We start from the raw sequence: 23,720 nt of genomic DNA, 5'->3' as shown, positions 1-23,720 counted from the left end.
CTAAATGATGTCCCAACTGTACTTCATTAGTAGTTTCAAAACATTTTTCACAAGGTAGTCAAGGTTTTTTGGGTTTTTTTAATGCGTGTGTGAGGAAGATTGGCCCTGAGCTAACACCTATGCCAGTCTTCGTCTGCTTTGTATATGGGACACCGCCACAGCATGCCTTGATGGGCATTATGTAGGTCCACACCTGAGATCCAAACCTGCGAACCCCAGGCTGCCAAAGTGAAACATGCTAACTTAACCGCTACTCCACCCGGCTGGCCCCAAGGTTTGTTTTTAACAAGAGTCATTTCCATTTTAGGTTTGTATCCTTGTACAGAGGTCCATGTCATACATACAAAGTGCAAAGACTTAGTGAATCAACATCCTATAAGTTCTGTATTCAAGCTTGTAATGAAGCTGGGGAAGGTCCTCTCTCCCAAGAATATATTTTCACTACTCCAAAATCTGTGCCAGCTGCCTTGAAAGGTAAGTTATACATCTTCAAGTTATTTTCTTCTATAATAAATTAATTTTAAATCCATATTCATAATGTGCTTCATATGCTGTTAGTAAAATTTATCATCCAGTATGTGTCCAACATTTAAATTATAAGGAAGAAATTATATAGACAAGCCCACCTACTGGGAGATTCACTAAATAATAAAAGCTGTTTTATCTGGCACATTGATACTCAGATAAGTACTGGATTTTGTCACTGATCTTCTTAAAAATCTAACATAAAAATACTAAATTGAATAAATAGTAGGCTGGTTTTCTACTAGGGTCATTTGCTATTTCTGCTATTGTTACTTAAAGAAAAAATCACAAACTCTGGTTGTCTTGAGTCACTGTTTCATTCAGTTGGATTTCAAGGAGAGAGTCAAGTCATCTGTTAAGCAAAACATAAGTAAATTCTTAGTTAACTTAAATTTTAAATCAAATTTACACTCACACACATTTGTTTATAGATAGATCTTTAAAATTAATTTCAGAGGGGTTCTTATTTTTAAATGACCCTGGCAAGGATTACACTTGGTGCATTTAGCCAAAAACACTAAAATTCCTCACACTCTGAGGCCAGATCACAAAGACTTCTAGTCCAGTGTCGTGTATCCTGTACTTGAATGTATCATTTGTTAAGCAGATCTATAGTTAGCAGGACTGTTCTTGAATAGTCTTTCTAATAATGTTGATAGAGTTTCACATTTTTCTGTTCCCTTATCCCGTTTAGTGTCTCTTAGTCTTAAGAAGATTGCTAATTTTAACCCCTTTGTATCCCACTATTTATTGAGTGTGGAGGTCATATGTGATCAAGCAGCTAGGGGTATTTTTCAACTCATCTTCTTAGGAGATTTCTTAAGTTATAAAATTTCATGTTCTAGTGATGCTCTGAGAAGTACCATAAACGTTGTTTTAGAACTGCCATACCCCTCTATTGGCTTTTTAGCTCAGTGAAAGCAGTGCTTACCTTGACACATCTTTTAGCCAGTCTGGCCATTGTGGCGCCTGTAGATTGTATAGCTTGGAGATAATGAGAGTGAACCACTTCTCTGCAATTTTCAAAAATTCACTGATATTCATTTCAAGTTTATAACTGGGTTTTAAAGGTTTGTTGATTTTGATTAAAACAAGTGTCTGTGTGATGTGCCAAGTTAAAAATCAAGTGGAGCAGATTTTATTTGTATTTGTTCTCTACAGCCCCCAAAATAGAGAAAGTAAATGATCACATTTGTGAAATTACATGGGAGTGTTTACAGCCAATGAAAGGTGATCCAGTTATTTATAGTCTTCAAGTTATGGTGGGAAAGGATTCAGAATTCAAACAGGTATGTGCCATGGTATAATTCTGTGGCTATGTATTTTTACCTTTCTCTTTTTTATGTATTTTCAATGCAAGGTTTGACTATATTTTCCTAATTCAAAAACGTTTGTTCAGTACTTACTATGTTCCAAAGATTAGTAACTACACAGTATCTGAGGATTCAGAATCATTTTTGTGTAAACCACACTTGGAACAGGTTATTCATTCATTTGATAAGTATTTACTGAACTCTCCGCTAGGCGGCACTCAGGATACAACACTGAACAACAGACCCTTGCCTCCATGGAGCTTACAGTCCAGTAGAAAAAGAGATACTAAAGGCAAATAAACACATCACTGTATCACATGTTAGACAGTGATAAGCACAGTGGAGAAAAAGTAAAACTGAGTAAAAGAAATAGGGAGTACTGGAGGGAGGGACAGCGAATGCTGTTTCTTACAGGGCAGGCAGGTGACATTTGACCCGGAGACCCAAAGGAATTGAATATGAGAAGAGTGTTCCAAGAAGAAGAAACAATAAGTGCAAAGGCCCTGAGGCAGGAGCATGCTTGTTAAATTTAGAACAACAAAGAGGTCAATATGGCTGGGGCAGTGTGAGCCAAGGGGACAAACAGTAGATGAAGTCAGGTAGTTAATGATAGAGAGTCCAAGAGTGTTGTGGAGATCATGTAGAGCATTATCGGCCATACTGTGAGTTTTACTCCATGTAAAATGAGAAGCCAGTGGAGGATTTTGACCAGAGTAGTCACATGATGAGAAACAAGGTCATTTTGGCGAGGGTGGGACTAGGGCAGAAGCAGACCATTAAGGAGGCTTTTACAATAATAGTAATAGTCATAATTATAATGCAGTGTTGTAAATATGACAGTAGACAGAGGATTATGGAAGCCTAGAGGAAGTATCACCTTCCCGAGAAATTTCAAAGATAGCTTCCTCTTAGAGGATGAAAGCAGTAAGATGAAGTAGGGAGCTGTCAATGTTCATTATAACTTCTATAAAGAAGAAAAAGATGGGTTCTTTTGCAACTCAAGAGCGTAATTTCTATAAGCGTTTCATCTGAGTCTCCCCTTTTGCTGTCAACCTTCTTGATTTTGAGGGCTTTTAAAAAGCTGGGTTGTTTTCATTTTAGTATCTTATCTTGTATTTTCTTTTCCCACAAGAAAACCAGTCATTCATCTGTTTTATTTCCATCTTGTGCTTTTATAACTATTCATAATAGAATATTTTTCAATATCAATCTAATTTTGTTCTTTCAAGTTTTGTTAAGTATGGAAGTATAATTTCTTAACTGAAATTACAAAAGGCCCCAAAGAGTCAGATTAAGTTTGGCATGTGATTGTTTTTCTTTATTAAGCCATCTGCAAATTGGCATAATAATTAGATTTGAATATAATTTACAGATAAACAGGTTTCCTTCCAAGGAGGAAGCAAAATTTATATTAAAGAAAATATAATTATATTACACATTTAAAGGAAAGAGACCCCACGTTTGAGTAGTATATGAATTTTAATAAGCATATCACTGCATGAAACAGCGATGCTAATTCTAATTTAACTTAAAAGCTAACAACCTTAGCACTTCCACTTACTTTAGATCGTAAGCATGCTGTAAAACTTAAAACACTGATTTCCTTAGAACTTCATCCTATATATGCTCATCTCAAGCTCTTAAATATTTATAAAATGTTATGATTTATTGGCAAGTTATATTCCAAAAGTGTGAAGTTCCTTTTTTTGCGAATTCAATTTCATTCGTGGAATTTAGTATTTTACTTAAAATTAATTTGATATTCAATACACTTATATTAAATACTGTGTATAAAGAATTTGGGGGGTCTACATTGTTAAGTTACTGTTCTGATCTCAAGAAAGTTGTTTAGAATTTAGCAAGCAAGCAGAAATTTTATAATCATGACATTTTACATAGCTAAACAAATCAAAGGTCATAATAAAGCTAAAACCTACTTTATAAAAAGGAGTGATTTATTCGATCTGGAGTTTGGGAACGTTTTCCAAAAGGAGTGTCATTTAAGTGAGTCTTTTGGGGGGCTGGTGAGCTTAAGATGAACCATGAACTCTCAAGTGTGCCTTGAGTAAGGCTCAGGAATGGAGTATGTAGTGGAGGAGGCCAAGTACCGGTCTTTATTCTATAGCAGTAGGAACTGTTGATGTTTTTAACTAGGGGATTATTATTTATAATTTGGTGGTTGAGTTGCTAGGCTGGCCTATAAAAACCTGTTTAACCTATAATGTTGCTGGGTTTGGGGATCTGGAAGCAAATTAGCCCGGCAGCAAAAAGTACTTATGACCCTGGGGCAAACTTAGAAACAAACTGATTTCTTTGGATTCTTCCCTTTCTTCATCCCTCTTTGATCATTCAGTGGCGTTGACCAAACCCTTGCTTGCCTTCCTGCTACTCTATGTCCTGTTCTGTAGCACTTTCCCTAGACTTGCCCTGTTCTCTAAAATTGTACTTTCCCTCTGACTCTTGCCTCCCTCATATACATCATAACTCTCATATACACAGTATAGCTGGCCTTATCGGCATTCAGGAGAAAGACTATTTGCTTGGGAAAATTCATACCAAAGTCAAGTGTCTGCAGGCTCTTTAATCCTCTCAGAACTGTATATGTTTTTGAAAGCAAGTCCTTTTTAACCAAAATAGCATTTCAAGTGTTATCACAAGGTGAAATGCAAATATTGGGGGACAGCAGAGCCACTTTCAAACCAGATCAACCCCACCTGGGAGTCTGTACCTAAGGCAGTTCTTGTGTCAAAGCTCATTGTGTTGCAAATACCACCAACTCGAACTGGCTTATAAACTTTTAAGTGTTAATCCTCTTAGGGGGGAAGCCTTGAAGGTAGGTAGGCTTCAGGATTGGTTGATCCAGAAGCTCCATGAAGTTATCAGGGACATGGTTTCTCTCACAGCCTTCAGTTACCCTTAGCTATGGGGAACTTAGTCTTCTTCATTCACATTCAGGGAAGAGAAAGCACTTGGCTTACAAAGCCATCCCTCAACCAATGACTGTGCCAGGGCTTAAGCCAACCGGGGTCCACCTCTGGAATTAAGAGTGAGGCCCACTTCTCCTATTACGTGGACTGGGTAAGGGAGAGTTTGACACCCTGTCCAAAATCACGGTATTTGGCATCTTGGCAGTGTCAGAGAATGGGTGCTGGGACAGTGGCCTGTCGGATTCTATACAACTTCTTCCTTTCTTAAACTTCTACACTTAGATTCTCAGAAACAGTGCTCCTCACTCAGAGTGGCCCTTGGACCTAATGAACCTGAATGTCTGGGAGTGGGACCCACTATTCTGTTTTTGTTTCAAGTTCCAAGTGTTGCTTGTGCACAGTAAATTTAAGAACTGCTCTGAAAGCTCCAAGTTCACTTAACAACTTCCCCAGCAATGATGGGGGGAGAATGGCAGAGACAAGGGCAGTGTGGCTATTCGTCTACAGTCAGTTGTTTGAGAGGCTTTATACTGTTGTCTTCGTCTATTGATCGCTACAAAGAATTATTTGCAGTAGTATATTCCTAAGTTACAGAAGGATCACACTATGTGATCATATGTGCCAAATGATATGACAACATATGCCTTATCAGTATGTCATAATGAATAATTACTTTTAAATGTAATCAGTGCAAAATAAATCTTAAGGAAAGGCTTAAGTAAGTCTGCACCCAGTCTAAAAGTAATGTGTCACTGAAATCGTCGTCTTACACTCGCTGCTCTAAGTAATACATACTGTGCGTATTAGTCAGTGTAAAATCAGATTGTGGATATGTAATGTACACAGAAAGTGGAAATAGTTAAACAGAATCTGTTCCTCTGTAATAACAGCTTCGAAAATGGCTATCTTTGATAGTAAATGTGTACACTTGTCCTTAAAAGGTAACAACAAGGACTGTTTTGAATTTTAGTATGACTACTTGGTAAATTAATCTAGCCAACTAAATAGGTGTTCAGAATGTGGATATAGAGACAGATATAAACAGGTAAAATACTGGTTTCATTTTTATTGGCCTCAATTCTACAACTGTTATTTTCTCCATGCTATGATATATTTACAAAGCTAAAATAAGGACAAATACCAATTTATGAGACTCTAAACTTTGTTTAAAGGTTTTCCTGTAAAATTCTGTTGCAGTTGGCATACTACTTCAAAGTTCTTGGCCAGCTAGACACGCACAAACTTCACAAGTTTAAATTTAATAAGCTTAAAGTGGAAACAGTAATCTCTTACCTGCCATTCTCTTAACTGTAAATCTGCATTAATTGATATTTGCCACACTCTGCCTATAAATGGATAGTTGATTGATAGCAAATATAAGGGGCTGTTTTATTTTAGTTATATGTAATACTATCTGTGAGCAGTAGCTCCAGGCCAAAAGATCATGAATTATTAGAGTTTTCACTTACACTTTTCTATTTATTAAGGTCACAACAATTTTACCTTACCAATATCGGGGGTGTGGTGGGGCAGGGAATGGTATTTTCATTTTAATTCTTATTTCTCATTCTAAGACCTAACCCAGCTTATCTCAAGCTTTAAGGCTTATTTTGAATAGCTTCACCAGATAAGATAAACCTTTTTAAATCAGCTTTAGCAAGTTCACCTGTTTTCTTTACTCCTGTATCTACAGTTACCTGTAAGACATCTCCCTGTTTAGATATCTTCCCAGCATCGAAAACACAAAATTGGAAACTTGATCTCATCATCTTTCCTCCTGGTCTTTCCTCTCCAGCTTCTTTCTCACCTCATCACTGGCATAAGCACTAGCATCATTTTGATGCTTGAGCTTTAAACTCTTGGAAAACAAATTTTTTTTTTTTTTTGCCTGCCAACTCTTATTCATATAAAAATCATTTCTAAAAATGATCCATAAAAACTATAGCAAGGCCTCATAACTTTGTGCTTTTATACAGCAAGAGCCCCTGTTCCGCCAGTTCCCTCAGTCCCTCACTCAGCCTTACCATCAGGACTCCTTAATCACTGTTTAACTATCACCACATCTCAAGTGGCCCCTGTGGAATTAAACCTAAATTTCCAACTATTGTGTGACCATATTCCTCGTCTGTGTCAGATCTCTTCACCTCTCACCCTCATACCATTTGTTGTGTTTTTTCTAACCACATTACCATGCTCACTTGGAGACAAATGAAAAGTAAATCTTTTATTTATTTATTTATTTTGAGGGAGATTAGCCCTGAGCTAACATCCACTGCCAATCCTCCTCTTTTTTGCTGAGGAAGACTGGCCCTCAGCTAACATATGTGCCCATCTTCCTCTACTTTCTATGTGGGACGCCTACCACAGCATGGCTTTGCCCAGCAGTGCCATGTCCGCACCCGGGATCCGAACCGGCGAACCCCGGGCCACCGAAGGAGAACATGCAAACTTAACTGCTGCGCCACCAGGCCAGCCCTTGAAAGCAAATTTTAAAGACAAAAATATATATCACCCATTATATCCATAAGACAAATACATATTTCTTATTTTTACTAAATTGGCCTCACTGTATGTGCACAGTCTTCACATGCTTTCTAATACAACCTTCTAATTTACTTAAGTTAATGCTTTTACCATTGCCCAGACATGAACCATTTCTATATTCCCACCCCACTGAAATGCTTATCTGCATCCACAGGACTAATGTATATTCACCATTTTCTTTAAGATCCATCTTAAGGCTTACTTCCTTCAATAAAAGTTTCTTTATATCTCTTCTCAGCATCCACCCATATACATTTTGACATATACATAGTCAGTAATTCACTAATTTAGTGGCTTTTTATTAAGTACCTATTGTAAATGCTGGATTCTGAAGACACAAAAATGAGACAAGGATCTTACCTTCCTCCTTAAGGAGCAAACCAATATGTAAAAATTTAGATTTACAACACAGCTACAATTGAAGTGGCTATAATTGCATGAAAGAATGCTAGCCCAGATCTTGATTGATCTGACTTATAGCCCACCAACTAACTGAAAGGACTCAACTAGAAAGTTATTATGAGGGGCCGGCCCGGTGGCACAGAGGTTGAGTTTGCACGTTCCACTTCTGGGCGGCCCGGGGTTCACTGATTCAGATCCTGGATACGGCCATGGCACCGCTTGGCAAAAGCCATGCTGTGGTAGGCGTCCCACGTATAGAGTGGAGGAGGATGGGCACGGATGTTGGCTCAGGGCCAGCCTTCCTCAGCAAAAGGAGGAGGATTGGCAGTAGTTAGCTCAGGGCTAATCTTCCTAAAAAAAAGAAAAGAAAAGAAAGTTATTATGAGGGCCAGCTCGGTGGCACAGCGGTTAAGTGTGCACGTTCTGCTTTGGAGGCCCAGGGTTCACCAGTTTGGATCCCGGGTAGGGACATGGCACCACTTGGCAAACCATGCTGTGGTAGACATCCCATGTATAAAGTAGAGGAAGATGAGCACAGATGTGTGCTCAGGGCCAGTCTTCCTCAGCAAAAAGAGGAGGATTGGCAGCAGTTAGCTCAGGGCTAATCTTCCTAAAAAAAAAAAAAGTCATTATGAGCCTTGGTTTTCTTATTTATAGGATGAGGGAAGGAACTCGTTGATGGAAATGGTAGCTTCCATATATTGAGTACTCACTGTATGCTAGGCACTGTGTTAAGTGCTTTGACAAGTGTTAGTTTATTTCATTCTCATAATTAGCATACAAGATAACTACTGTTATGCCTGTTATACTAAGGTAATTGGTCTGAGATCACAAGGAGTGTGAAGTGGTAGAACAGAACTGGGACCCAGGAGTGACCAGTGTTAATGTGTATCCTCTTTAGCACTAGCACACTCTCTTGAAAATCCATAGAAGTTCATTCTTGTTATTTCCCTTCTAAGGGATGGGGAGAGGATTTGAGTTTTAAGATCCAGTTCTGTGATTCTGAGCAATCTCTCTCCTTAAAGTTTTTGAAATGATTTACCATAGATGCCAATAGAAAACTCCCCTTGGGCTGGCCCTGTGGCATAGTGGTTAAATTAAGTGTGCACTGCTTCCACGGCCCGGGTTTGGTTCCCAGGGGCAGACCTACACCACACTCATCAGCGCCCATGCTGTGGCAGCGACCCACATACAAAAGAGAGGAAGACTGGCATAGGTGTTAGCTCAGGGTGAATCTTCCTCAGCAAAAAAAAGTAAGTTCCCCTTATTCACTCATTAATTGTTTTACATTAATTGTTAACAGATAAGATATGTTTGAAATTGTACAGAAACCAGTTATGCAAAGATTAATGGGGGAGCAAGATTAGACACTGTTCCTCCTTTCATGGAATGATTTCCAAAAGTAGGACTTCTTACATTTAAGGAAACCAGCGAAAAGCCTGTGGGCTGATTTTGCTTGTTCTCTAGCTACTTTGGGGACACGTCTTCACTCCTTAACTGGTCTGTAAGCTCTGTGAAGGTCAATCTTACATCCTTACTTTGCAAATTTCTCCTGCCCTTGTACAGCAGACAGATAAGTTCTTTGATGAATAAGTATTTTTAAAATGTCATTTAAAAAATAAAAGCAGTCACACTCACTAGCTTCCATGTCAAAAATAATTCCAAAAATAGCCAATTTTAACACATTTTATGCCCAGCCTTCATACATAATTCTTTTTCTAATATATTATTAACAGATTTACAAAGGTCCCGACTCTTCATTCCGGTATTCAAGCCTTCAGCTGAACTGTGAGTATCGTTTCCGTGTGTGTGCCATTCGCCAGTGCCAAGACCCTGTGGGGCATCAGGACCTAGTAGGTCCCTACAGCACAACAGTGCTCTTCATCTCTCAGAGGACTGAACCACCAGCCAGCACCAACAGAGACACTGTGGAAAGCACGAGGACCCGGCGGGCACTTAGTGACGAGCAGTGTGCAGCCGTCATCCTTGTGCTGTTTGCTTTCTTTTCCATTTTGATTGCCTTTATCATTCAGTACTTTGTAATCAAGTGAAAATATAACTTTATTTTTAATACTGTATTACATTTTATTTCGTCATGTACTAAAATTATTTCTGTATTGCTTTTATAAAAACAGTGGCATTTAGCACTGGCATTGAGACTATAGTATATCATTCTTCCCATTTTCAATGCTTATATTGTTAAATAGAGGCTGGCACCTTATTAGAATGCAAGCCACAGAAATAGCAATTTTTGGGTTTTTGTTTGGTTGGGGCTTTTTTTCTTTCCTATGTTTTTCTTTTTCTTTTTCCTTTTTTTTTTTTTTTTTGACATGGCTTCTTGTAAAACAAACTTTCCAAGAGGCAACAATGTGTAATTGATATTTTGACCAGTCAGCATGAGTGTAACAGTGACAACCTGATCTATTCCTTTTAAAGATAATTACCTAGTAAAAAATTCAGAATGATTAAAATTTACACTAACATGCTCTATAAAAATGTTCAAGTCTGATGCTGTGAAAGCAATCTAGTGCTATATTTCTACCTCCTCATTTGTCTTAATTATTTGGTAAGTGGGATTATGATGAATAACTGGAGGGGCTTAGCAAACAAAAACTGGATGAAAGAATATGCATGAAAAAACAGCTTCTTGTTTGATAAATGTGGAGTTCTTCATTACCAGTATATATTCACAAATTCACAGATGTTACTTAAAGAAAGCACAGACAGTTTACTTGGCCTAAAAATATTTTAATGTTTACTCAAAAAGCACCTCTTCAGGTCTTGAGAACATGGAAAAGAACAGAGGGCTTTTCGATAGTTACTTTTTAAAAGTAATTATAATCAACTCTGCATTTCAAACCTGTTTAATTTGGTTTTGTGAACCTTTGAACTATATGTATGTGTGTAAGGACATGACGTACATATATGGCATATAGATAAACTATACATACCGAGTGTAGAAATATATATATATACACACATATGTGCACTCACTCCATCTATCTGGTATAGGCTAATTTTGGAAGAACTCCCATAAGTTTTGCTGCTTCTCCCACAACTACTGCCATCACCATCAGAATTCATAATCAAACCTAACCTTTTTGTTTGGGGCACCAAATCCGAAGACAAAATTAATTTGCACCAGTAAACTTCAAGCTGCTTTCTTTCTTGAAAAACTAATGTTTAATGTAATGTCTGTTAAGATACTGTTCCAAATTGTTGATTGCATGTGGTTAATGTTGCATTAGAGCACTTTGCAATTGCGTAATTCATTAATGTTTTGTGAGCTTGCATTTGTGAGTTACTGAATGATCAGATTGAATCTTGTCAAGTATCACATTGTACATCTCGCATAGATGTCAATGACTGCCAGTAGTAATACAGTTTGTAATGAAACTATCTAAAATTCTTGTTTTATCACATCTGTTATCTGTAAAACACTTGTAACTAGCCTTTTTAATTTATTATTTGAATTTTAGGATAGTGAATCACTAATTTTTAGTTGCTCATGTTAGCATTTTAGTGATTACTAAGCATTTCTGTCAGTCTTTGAAAAAAGGACACATGTTTTGTGCTTTGAAGATCTCTGAAGAATTTCTCTTATATTAGAATGGGCATGTATTGTAATTGTTTTATGTCAAATGATCTGTGCTATAGAAAAAACATTAACCTTTGTTCAAAAAAGAAGCGGATAAACTTGGCCTTTCCAAGTGGTAAGAATGATCTGTCACTATAATATACTGTATGTTTACATTTTATTTAAATTTAATCTCTTATGTATAGTCTGATAACTTTCCCCCAAAACAACAGTGATTGCAATTGTTTTCTAGAAACTTCTTAAAAGTGCCACATTTGGCAGTACAAATGAGTTTGAGTGTAATAGCCCAGAGATTTCTATATAGTTGAATGTCTAAAATGGTAAAATGTGCCACTGTGACAGTTACAGTGGCTTATGTTTTTCATAGTAACTCAAATGAACTCCTATTTTTGATAGTAAATGTCATTTAATAGTGTCCTTGCCCTTTGAGTCTCACTGCAAAATCAGTGCAGAGGAGAAAACAATTTTTAATGTAATCTTATTTTACCTCATATACTGTACATTCCAAAAACTCTAAACTTTTTAAAGATTATAGATACACTACCAAACATATCACCTTAAAATTGTATAAGGTTGAACTTCATACAAATGAAAAAATATAATCTCATAAAAATACATAAACTATGTAGCAAAAGTATCTTTAAAATCCATGGAAAATAAAAGTTGTATCATTCTTTTTTGAGATATGTTTATTGTATTCATATACATTCACTATTTGCTGCCTCGTTTCGAAAATGTTAAGATTTTCCCTCTTCTTGCAATGGGTGGGCCTACAGTATTCACATCTTGAACACAGAGGACCCGTATTCAAAAAGGGTAAAGTCCAGTAAGTTAAAGAATGAAATTAGAAGTTTTATCCTAGTGACTTGATTTTGTGCAATTCCTTAGCTATCTTGCTTCCTTTATAAAGAATAAAGATGAGTCTGAGGTAACCTTCCTATTGGAAAGAAAATCTCTGACCTGTCCTCACCTTTCCTGCGTTCTTCACTTCTTTCCTTCTTTTGCCCACCTCCGGGGGCATAACCTTCTGGTTACTGGCAGTGCCATCTGCCCCCATGTCTGCCCTCCACCAGCAAGTTCAGTGTTCCCTCTCACTCATCCCCTGTGAAAATTTCCATCCCACAGACGTCGTCTGGGGATACGTTGCTTTTTAAAATCCAGGTGGATCTCTAATTGCAGCAACTGCGGGTACCACAATAAAGTTTAAAATGTTAGGCTGGGGAAGTGGAGATGTTTTTGAATGTAGGAGCCTCACCCTACAGAAGCAACTAAGTATGAGATCAGCCTTGAAAAGAATATGATACTGATTTACAGGGTGGCATGTCACCTCATTTTTTTTCTGTAGATTAGAAATAGGAATTTTACATGTTGTGTTTGAGCATTTTGTGGATTGGTTTCCAACACAGACAGACGCCTTCTCAGCCTCATGAACAGATTCTCTGCAGGAGGATCCCGTGTGTATGGTGACTCAGTCAGGCAAACCAACGACAAAAGAAAATGGTTCCCCAAAACCTAAAACCTGTCATCCTGTATCCTGACCACCTGCCATCAACACAGGTGATGTATATGCTGCATATTTTAAAAGAGCTTTTTAAATATTCTATTTTTATACACACTTTTTAAGATAATGCATTATGCCCTCGAGAGTATCCCTTTATTTATTCATTATTTTCTCCCTGGTACTCTTAAAGGGGAGAGAAGACTCAAAAAAAGTTGACAGAAGAACTAAGGTTTTAATAGTTAAAGTCATCAAATCCTCAGTGTCTGGAGTGGTTTCTTCAAATGTTTAGATGCTATAAGGGCTATTTTTCATCTTATATAATAAACAGGATGATACTTGCTGTGGAAAACTTGTCAAAAGAAATGAGTTTTGAAAATGGGTAGGTTTTGAAGCCATGTGACCCATTCACATCATAATAGCTACCATCTACTGGCCACTCAATGGGTGTCAGGCATTGTGTTCAGTGCTTTATCTTAGTCATCTCATACAATCCTCTTAATTGCTCTATTGAGTATAAACAGAAGCACAGAGAAGTCAAGCATCTCCCAAAGGTAGCATGGCTAATAAATGATGGAGCTGAGATTTGAATCCAGGTGATAGGTTTAGTACCCCTACACTTGACAACTATCCTGTGCTCCCTCCCAGAAGTCTTGAATTCCAAGAAAGAAAGCAAAATAATGATTGACTTTAATATTCCATTTATGATAGCATTTATTGGGTATGCCAGACATTATGCCAAAGACCTATATCCAGACAACCCACAGCCCTCTAAGGATTGAACAGAAATCAGACAAGAAGAATCTGGTACAAGTCTATCAGACTAAATGAGGAGCTCTGGTTTCCTTCCTCTAGAATTTCATCCTTTGATACTTGGATTCCCATTTTGAGCCCACACCTAGCCCTAGAATAACCCATTCTCTTAAATACTTAGTCTCCCAAGGATGAAATCTCTTTACCACAAATGAGAAGCTAACATGTTCAGAAAGGGAATATAGCTACAATGTGGATGAACCTCGAAAACATACTAAGTGAAAAAAAGCGGACACAGGAGGTCACCTATTGTATGATTCTATTTACATGAAATAACTACAGTAGGGAAATCCATAAAGACAGACAGGAGATTAGTGGTTGCCAGGAGCTAGAAGGAGGACGGAATGGAAAGTAACTGCTGAATGGGTGTGGGGTTTTATTTTGGAAATGTTTTGAAACTCAACAGAGGTGGTGGTTGTACAACATTGTGAATGTACTAAATGCCACTGAATTGTTCACTTTCTGTTAATTTTGTGTGAGTTTCACCTCAATTTTTTTAACCTAAAGACTGATATTCAGATAGCTTAGGACTAGAGAACCCTGGACATCAAGTCAATAAAATAAACTAGAACCTAGTCATTAAGTCCATTTTGCTAAGGACACAGGCCAACTTCTCACTTCCTTCTCAAACTTCCCAGACCTCCTTGGGTGTTCCTTCAGTCACTGGGTGGTGCCTGCCTGGTTTACAATTTTTATGCATGTCCTTCATAGCTATTGAATGATTTGCCTGCCCCGGCCTAAGTTATCAGCTCTATCTGACTCAGTATTTCTAGGATGACCCACGGTCTTAGAGAAGAAATTATGTTTAATGGTTCCACAGTTTACCAGTGACTGCCACTATGCAGTAAGAATGTTCCTATATGGGAGTATAAGACCTTTTCTCTCTCAGCTTGTATTCTGAAAAGTAATCAAGAAAACATTTGAGGAAAATTCATGTATCAGGTGCTCAAGTAATAATACTAATAGAATTAATTTATGATACTCTGAATTTTACTCAGACCCATTTAAACCAGCATGAAGTCTAGTGTCCTGTCATGCTATGAAAAACTTGGAGTCCATTCATTGTAAATCTGGCTCAAAATGACCTCAGAGGAGTGAAGAAGTTAAAACTGCAAAGGACCAGGGAGTACGTGTCCAGAAAGAGCGCACACAGTTTATGACAATACAGTTAAGAATTACTTTAAAAAAGGAACCTCAAGTTTTAAAAGATACTATAAATCCACTGTAAATAAAAGAGTATGATACTGCCATTCATTTGGAAAAGTAAAAATAGAAAAACTTTGAAAAAGAGCAATGAGAAGGGACTAGCCCCACTAAATTATAAAGCCTCAATAACTTAAACTAAAAACACTAAAGGAACAGAACAGAAAGCCCATAGTCCTGAGTAAATACAGGAATTTAGTATTTGATAAGGCTAACACCTCACGTCAGTGGAGTGAAAAAGAACAATTCAGTAAATGATGTTGGGAGAACTGAGTAGCCACCTAAAAATTACAGTTGGATCCATAGCTCACACACACCTTATTCCAGAATGAATTCCAAATGAACCAAACATTTAAATGTAAAAAATGAGACCAAATAAACTAGAAGACATGGGAGAATTCCTATATAATCTTGGAGTGGTGGTGGCCTTTCAAACCATGTCTCAAAATACAGAAGCCAACTCAAAAGATTGATCATTTCAGTGCCATAAAAATAAAAACTTTGTGTATAGCAGTTTTAAAAAGTTAAAGCAGGGGCCAGCCCGGTGGCACAGCGGTTAAGTGCACACTTTCCGCTTCAGCAGCCAGGGGTTTGCCGGTTCGGATCCCGGGTGTGGACATGGAACTGCTTGGCATGCCATGCTGTGGTAGGCGTCCCACATATAAAGTAGAGGAAGATGGGCATGGATGTTAGCTCAGGGCCAGTCTTCCTCAGCAAAAAGAGGAGGAGTGGCAGCAGTTAGTTCAGGGCTAATCTTCCTCAAAAAAAAAAACAAAAAAGCAAATAGCAAGCCAGGAAAAAATATTTGCAACTCATATCCCAGAAAAGGGCTAATCTAATCTAATATAAATAAAACATAATAAGTCCCAAAATATGGATGCGAAATAATAATATAAAAAGAAGCAAAGGATACAGGCAGTTCACAGGAAAGGAAATACAAAGAACTCAAATGTATGACAAGATGTTCAATCTCACACTCAACGAGAAGTGCAAAATAAAACATGGAAAAACCGTTTTTCACTATCATTGGCAAAAAATGCAAAACTGGTCACACACTATGCTGGTAACACTAGAGAAACGACACATTGCTAGGAGAGTTTAAGCTGTACAGTCCCTATGAAGGGAAATTACACTTTGCCTGTACTCTTTGATCAGGCAAGTGAACCGACAAATATTTATCCTACAGATCTAATCACCCACTTGTGACATATTAGACAACACTATTCATTGCAGACCTTTTTGTAACAGCAAAAAACTAGAAATTACCTAAATGAGCAACAATGGGAAACTGGTTAAACACATTGTACACCCAATGCAATGGGATACTATGCAGCTGTAGCAAAAAGAATACAGTAGCCTTCCATTAACTGATGTGGAAAGAACACCAAGATATATTATTAAGGTCAAAAGCAAAGTGCAGAATAATGCAGACAATCTGGCCAGGTGTCCTAGTCTTCAAGTCTCCTGGGTCCAGGCACCGGACAGGTGAGTGAATGAGCCTTCAAATGATGTCAGCCCCCAACTGTGGACCCACTCCCAGCCTTTGGGTCTTTGCAGCTGAGGTCCCAGACATCACGGAGCAGAGACAAGCCATCCCTGAATTCCTGACCCACAGAATTAGCACAATAAAATGGTTGTTTTAAGCCACTAAGTGGTTGAAAATTTTGTTATGCAGTAATAGTTACTGGAACACACAGTTTAAATTCCAAAATACGAAGTCCTTGGCCGAATATTGGTTCTCCTCCTTCAGGGCTCTCCCCACCCACCCCACCTCCATGCCACTGAGGCTGGAGGCGGCCAGGTGACTACTTCTGGTCAAAGAAATGTGAGCAGGAAAGATCTTCCCTGTATTCACTAGGGTTCAGTCAGGAAAACAGATGCCACACTTGTCATTTAACAGGGATCATTTAACATTGGGCATTGGTTTAACAAGTGTTAAGCAAGCTGACTAACAAGGCAAGCAGGTGACACAGAGGTCATAACTGCAGGAAAAAGCTGCGAGTTTTTGGGATGGGAGCAAAGGGAAGATGTTGAGGACATCGGAACCTGGAAGGTGAGCAGAGAAGCCCGGGGAAGGGGAAGTCAGACCTCTGCGGAGGAGCTGCTGCCTGCCTGTGGCTGGTGGGGCTTCTGTTTGTGTCTGAAGGAGCTGGCGATGAGCCAATGCTGCTGGGAGGGCACAGGGACATTGTGGGACGACACTGAAAGGAACTCGAGCAAACAGGAAGGAGCAAGTACCTTCTCCACTCCCCCTGGCCTCCGGCACCCCTCTGGACAAGCCTAACAGGGAGCCAGTGGGCAAAGGAGAGGAACACGTTGCAGAATCCCAGAAGGGGAGCTTTGGAGCCCAGAGACAGCAGCTTAAAGCTGGCACAGTCACTTTCGGGTGGAAGCATTTAAGAGGTGGCCTCCCTTTTCTCTCTTCCCCTGCCTTAGAGATGATGGGAGCATCTGCTCTCACAGAGATGCCATATGATCAAAGCAGCCTAAAACAGTGTGCCACCAAATGAAGATAATTCTTCTGGACTGTCCCCCAGACTCGAGGCAGAGTCTAGGGGAACAAGAAATAAATGTGCGAGGTGTTAGGCCAGTGGCATTTAGAGGATGTTGGTTGGCAGCATACCCTCACCCCTCCTCTGCACTGCCCACGCACTGCACCTGCAGATATGGCCCCACCCCCAGCCACCGGCACAGGTGTCAGAGGCACGGGGGCAGCTCTCTAGTGGGTGGATGTGAGAGGCAAGAGTCTGCTCAAAGATGCCTCAACCCAATATGTCAGGGGTATGGGGAAAGGGGTAGATAACAAGGGCTCTGGCAGCATCAGAGACAACACTCGCATCCCTCTGAGGGGCTTAGGAAACTTGACCTGGAAAGGGTGACATTTTGAGGGCCCTTGAAGGGCAAATGGGTTGGACTTTTGACAGAGACAGAAGGAGAGCTAACAGCAAGGGAGAAGGCATGGGGGCCAGAAAGCAAAGTTTTGACCGAAGAAAGAACCAGATGGGGGGGCTAGTTTGGACCCAAGGAGAGCCTCTTTCTTTTGTAATTATCATGATTAATAAGAACTAATCGTTACAGAAGGCTCACTATGTGCCAGGTGCCGACCTAAGGAGCTTATGTTTACTCATGGGAACCACCCAGTGAGGTGGGTCCTGGGATCAGCACCCCTATTTACTGATGAGGAGCAGGAGGCTCACAGACACTGAGCAACTTGCCCAAGTCCGCAGACTAACTGCCCGCTGAGGACTTCAGCATCCACACTCTTCCCCACTCTGTTCAGAGTTCCCTGAGGAAAGTCCCCATACCAACCCCCACACAGAAGATGGAGGGACACCCCAGTGACAAACTTCCTTCTATCTCTATTCCATTCCCCAGAAATGGAGTGAGAACATTTATATTCCTAATTCCTGACACAGAAAGTTACACCAATGCAACCCCCTTAAGAGGTAAAAATGACCAACAACAATAACTCTGTCCACCTAGGAGATGAATATTGGAGTGATGGTGCCCAGAAATCTCTCCTTGGCACTTTATGCAGGTAATCCTTATTGTACCTACATGATCATTGTGGGGCAACCTGACTGAGCTCTACAGAAGTCTGAAGGGCAGATGGTGTTTTTAAAAAATTGGAGGGAGGGGGCCAGCCCAGTGGCGTAGTGGTTAAGTATGTGTACTCTGCTCCGGCGGCCTGGGGTTCACAGGTCTGGATCCCGGGCGTAGACCTACACACCACTCATCAAGCCGTGCTGTGGCAGCATCCTACATACAAAACAGAGGAAGATTGGCAAGAGATGCTAGCTCAGGGCCAATCTTCCTCACCCCCCCAAAAAAAAAATGGAAGGAGTGGAGGCAGAAGCAGATAACTCAGAGGTTGTACTTGTGGGTCTTTCCAGATGTTGCAATTCAAGTCAGTTGCATCGTAATGTTTATAGCTGTATTTTTATTTTCACCTTCATGGACATGTTGTGGTTTCTGCTATTACAGAGCCAAGAGACGTGTGGCTTACATCTCACCATCTCCTTAACTTTGAGGGAGGTACCACACTTCAAGCAGTGGCAGCATTGAGACGGCTAAGTGTACTCCTGTGGCTGATGGGTGGGGAAGATGCCAATGACCACACTATGGCAGAGAGGGTGTGGCGAGGGGAGCCCAGGCTGGGCCCAGGGTGAGCTGCTGTATCGTGGGAGCGACGAGGGCCATTCTTGACCAGGCACTGTTGATTGAGGCCGAGAATGGGCTGCTGGAATTTACAGAAGGATTTTTGCCAAGTCCTGTACCCTCTTCCCAGCCACAGCTCATAGGGACTCGCACCCTCACCACCAACACCTTGATGATCGTTGCTGTGGTGAGCCTGTCTCTCTCTCAGGAGAAACTAGGACCAAGAGAAAACTGCTAAAGCATCAGTCGGCGAGTAAGAGGAATCTGTGCAGCCGCAAAGTCGTGCCTGGATTTACCCTGCCATACCCTGCAGTACAAAGAGAAACCTGGGAAAGCCTGAGTCCCTGTGTCGACGTAGCGGTCAGGTTCTGGAGGTGAGGTTCAGCCAGAGCTGACGCTGGAACTTCTCTGCCAGGGGCTCCCCGCAAAAAAATTCGCTCGAAATGTTACAAAATGTGTGTCAGTTGCTGTGTGCATTCACTTTTCACCCTCTGCCTCATACCCTGCTTTTTGGTGAAGAAAAGAGTGTAAAACCTATAGAGTTTTTACCAGTTTCAACAGGTACATTGCAAGCTACTGATGTATCCCAATGCTCCTTAGCACTTTCCGTATCCTTCCATTTGTCCACAAAATCTGGTGTCCGGAATATAAGTTGGAAGACACTTTCCTAGCGGAACCTGGACCACATCAACCGCTCCTAATGTTGGTAATGTTACGTTCGACAAGGCAAGAGGCCTCACAGCACAGTGGTTATGCCCATGGACTCGGGAAGCAGACAGCACTTCCACTCTCTGTGCCTTAGTGTTCTCATCTATAAAATGGATGTACTGAAAGGAGCCACCGCATAACACTGCTGTGGAAAATTAAATGAGTTAACATCCACAAGTAATGGAACAGAGCCTTGCAGACAGCAAGCGTTAGCTTCATTTTTATCCAGGACATCCCCGCCTGCCAAAGGCCAAACTATGAGGCCTCCAGCCAGGAGATAATGGCCCATTGATGATACCAACCTCTGTCTCCCAGAAACACAGGGCCACAGCTGGGCAAAACCTAGACTCACTGCCCCCCACAAGTACCAGGGGGAGAGGTGTTCGTAGGGTAGAGGAGAGAGGTGTCCACACGCCTGGTCTACTGAGAACGTCCTCTTCTCATCGGATGAAGTATGAAGTCAGTAAGCTGGTGGACAACCTTAGAAATACGAAGTAGAAAGCAGATTTAGTCATTCTCCAGATATCTGGTCCCATTTCTTCCTAAAACATGGAATGCCAAGCCATTATAAGACGGGTCCAGATCCTCCCCATGGGCCAAGTCATGCCTGAGCCACAGAGTAACAGTGTTGTGGAAAGAGCCTGCTGTGAGCACCTCTCTCCATGTCGGTATTCTATCTTGAACTAGATGATCAACCAATACTTACTGAACATCCGCTACAATCAGAGTACTATTCTCAACCGCTCGGAATCGTAAAGAAAATAATCGTAACTGGTTCTGCAGAAGCTTATTCATTCCCTGAGTTAACAAATATTTATTAAATTCTCACTTTGTACCAGGTACTGATCCAGGCATAGAAAAGAGCATGGGACACAACAGGTTAAAGCCCTGCCTTCTGGAGCACGTGGTGACAGAAGGAGGAGGACAGAGCACAAAGAGCTGGGTAAATTAAAGAGTAGGTCAGTTGGTAATAAGCTATAGGGAGAGAATACAACAGAAAAGGCAGGTGTCCGAATGGAGGGTGAGCACAGAATAGTTGGAGAGGGTATTGTTGGCACTCGTGAGCTGCGTGGCACGGGCACTATCTGAGACCCCGTTAGTCCTTCTCAGAGCCACCGTGGTGGGTGGGAAAAGGAATGAGGGAGTCTTCAGCAGAGGCTGGGTGGCCCAGGCAGTGGAGCAGAAGGGAAAAAGGGAAAGAGACTCAGGGCTCTGCAGTCCCTAAGAGCCAAGGTGTCAGGTGCTCCAGGGAGCATCAGTTGAGTCAAAGAGAGGGACCACAAATTCACCAGCCACAGACCTCTTCCTCCAAGGTTAGCAGAGCACCTGTGGCCAGGTGGGAAGGGGGCATTGAACTGGACTCTAGCAAATGCCAGCCAGGGCTCCCCAGGAACCGGCACGAAGCTAGGTGCCTCTCTCCCTTCTAGCTCCTAAGGGCCCCACCGGACCTCCCCTCTCCATACACCTGGGCCCCCTCCGGGAAAGGCAGGGAAGGGAGAGGGTAAGCGTGTTATCCAAGAGAAGCGAACACAACCTAAAGGGGCTATTTAATTCATCCAATTATGAATGGACTATGCTTTACCTGGACTACAGAAGTAATTTTCTCTTCCTACCCTGAGGGTGACAGCTCAAGGGAAAATCGGATCAACTATAGACAAAGAAATTGCATTTTCTCTGCTTAGGGGAAGGGGGGAGGGAGGAAAAGTGGAGACAGTGAATACAGAAACTCTTTTGAGGAGTTTTGCTGAAAACATGGAAATAATCCAGAAGAGGGAGAAAATCTGATGATGCAAGAGAGCGAGAATTACTAGTGCTGACGGGGTAGAGCTGACCAGCTACGAGGACCACTCACTCACTCATCTGTGGGAGGGAACGAGGAGAGGTTGGGTGGGTGACGGTGGTGGTCGCAGCGTGTAGACGTTCTCTTCCGATTGCTTCTATTTTTTCCCAGAATGAGAGTGCAAGGTCGCCAGCTGACAGCGAGGATCAGGATCGGGGAGGAGGTGTGGGGATTAAAGAGAGAGAGGGATGCACAAAAGACTGGCCTGGAGGGTGGGAGAGCGAATGAAATGATAAGTATCAGGATGGTTGGGGAAAGCTAAGTGTCACCCTAGAGGGTGTGAATTTCGAGTGAAACAACTGCTAGAAAACAAAAATTCAACCAAGTAAATTGGAAGATCTAATGGGCTTTATTAAGTGATGCATGAACTGGGCAGCATCTTATCTAGCAAGAGATCCTCCAAGGCCTTATACAAAATGGAAGGTTTTTATAGGAAGGAGGGTGGGGCAAGAAGTTATTAGCAAAGGAAAAGAAAGGATTATTTGGGGCCAGGACCTCTCTCTTTGTCTCTTCGGAGGGAAGGGACCAGCAAGAGCGTGATCACACGTATTGCAGCTTCTTCCCCTGGGGGATGGAGAGGGCCTATGGGACAGACTACCTCACTGGTACTGACCAGAAAATTCCAGACTGGTTGATTAAGATTACATTTCTGGGGAAGGTCGAAACCACAATTAGATTAGGTATTAAATCTGGGTTTGGTATCATGGGCTTTAGCACAAGTGACGCCATTTGGGACCCGTGGTTTTCCTCTTTCACACAACTCAACAGCTATTTGAGAGCACGCACAGAGTAGGCAGAGGATTCGACTAAACCAGCGTCGTGCTTGCGTCTCGTGGAGGAGGCAAGAGCCTGGGAGTCGAGGGTGCTTGCCTGGGAGTGACTACGATTGCTCCCAGAGTTTAAACTGGGTAAAGTGGGGAAGTGAGGACTTGAGGCAGCTGAGAGACAAGGAACAGGTAGGAGGAGCAACCAGCTGGACGTCCCAGGACGGATGGAGGATTGCAGGGGCCCGAGGCATGAGAGACAGTGAGCTAGAAAGACAGGCGGTGGAGGTCCGAATTGGGGACGACTGAAACGGAGATGAAGGAGGGCTCCGGGGTCCTGGTAACGATAAGGTGTAGGGGATGTCCACAGGAGCCGCTGCCTGGGATGGGGTGGAGGACAAGATCAACGACAAAAGGAGAGCCCCAGGCACTGCAAGCCTCAGGCTGGGTGTGGATTTTATCAGGAGTGTTTGAGAGAGGGAGGGTCAGGCACCAAAGTCCTCAAGAACAAGGGTGAGCGAGGAGGGGGGGCCCTGCAGAGGGCAGAGTCTGAGGAAGCGAGAGTCCAAGCTAGGTTTTAGGGGGGCTGGGAACAGCATTGATGAGGAAAGTAATGGGTACCCTCCTCCAAGCCTCCGGCTCCTGTGTGTGCGACAGGACAGCAGGGAAGCATGTCCCAAAGCAAAGCCAGGTTTCCGTTCAAGAGGCAGCAAACCTGGGGAGAAGTTGAAGACTGAAACCACAGTAGGGAGGGTGGAAAACTGCGAAACGGGTGTCCCACGGGGATACAGAACTCAGCACAGAAGCTCCAGGGCAATCTGGGATGCTTTAGGGCAGGGCTGGAGGGCTACAACGACTGAGGGGGCCGGGCTGGGCAGTGTGGGGGCCCATCAGGCTGCAGGCTCTGGATTCGGGCTGACCACAGTCCCAGTCCCAGCGCTGCCTCTTGCTACCTGTGTGATCTCAAGACAGTCTCACTTTGCTCAGGGCTACAATGAGTTCCTAAAAGCGTCAGGCTTCAACGGAAAGCACAGGGCCAAACCCATCCTAGGCACTCAGTAAGCGCCAGCTGTCCTCATTAAGACCACAAAAAATTGACTCACAGATCAGTTTTAGTATTTTTCCCAGAATTTTAGTTCTTTCTGATGTTGGCAAATGCTCTGCTTGTTTAAGTTTATAAAATATTTTGTACATAGAAACAATATAGCACATGTTTAAAGACTCAAATGTACACATAAATACTTAAGCCTTGTTCTTGAAAATGAGTAGACACGGTCACGCCCGTAGATGTCAGAGTTAGAAGAGATGGTTGAAACGATTTGTTCAACGCCCTCCACCAGCATCTGCGAATTTACAGAGGAGGAGACCTGGGCTGAGCGAGGCTGGGACTGATCCACGATCATCGCTGGGTCGTGGAGCGACGCCCA

General features: G+C 41.7%; 1 protein-coding gene across 5 annotated transcripts in view; it reads left to right on the top strand.

The window, feature by feature from the left end:
* FNDC3A (fibronectin type III domain containing 3A) overlaps positions 1-11,991 on the top strand; it is a 201,198-nt gene extending 189,207 nt beyond the window's left edge. For all 5 annotated transcript variants that reach the window (XM_070578164.1, XM_070578162.1, XM_070578165.1 and 2 more), the window contains 3 exons: positions 308-474; positions 1,687-1,814; positions 9,448-11,991. In XM_070578164.1, coding sequence (XP_070434265.1) covers positions 308-474; positions 1,687-1,814; positions 9,448-9,762 — 610 coding nt within the window. In that variant the 3' untranslated portion in view covers positions 9,763-11,991. The remainder of the gene's footprint in view (positions 1-307; positions 475-1,686; positions 1,815-9,447) is intronic.
* Positions 11,992-23,720: the final 11,729 nt, after the last annotated feature.

This window comes from Equus przewalskii, chromosome 16 (assembly GCF_037783145.1).
Source record: "Equus przewalskii isolate Varuska chromosome 16, EquPr2, whole genome shotgun sequence".
Classification (NCBI taxonomy): Eukaryota; Metazoa; Chordata; class Mammalia; order Perissodactyla; family Equidae; genus Equus; species Equus przewalskii.
The sequence above is the reverse complement of the archived record's forward strand: the minus strand, read 5'-3'. Positions and strand labels throughout refer to the sequence as shown.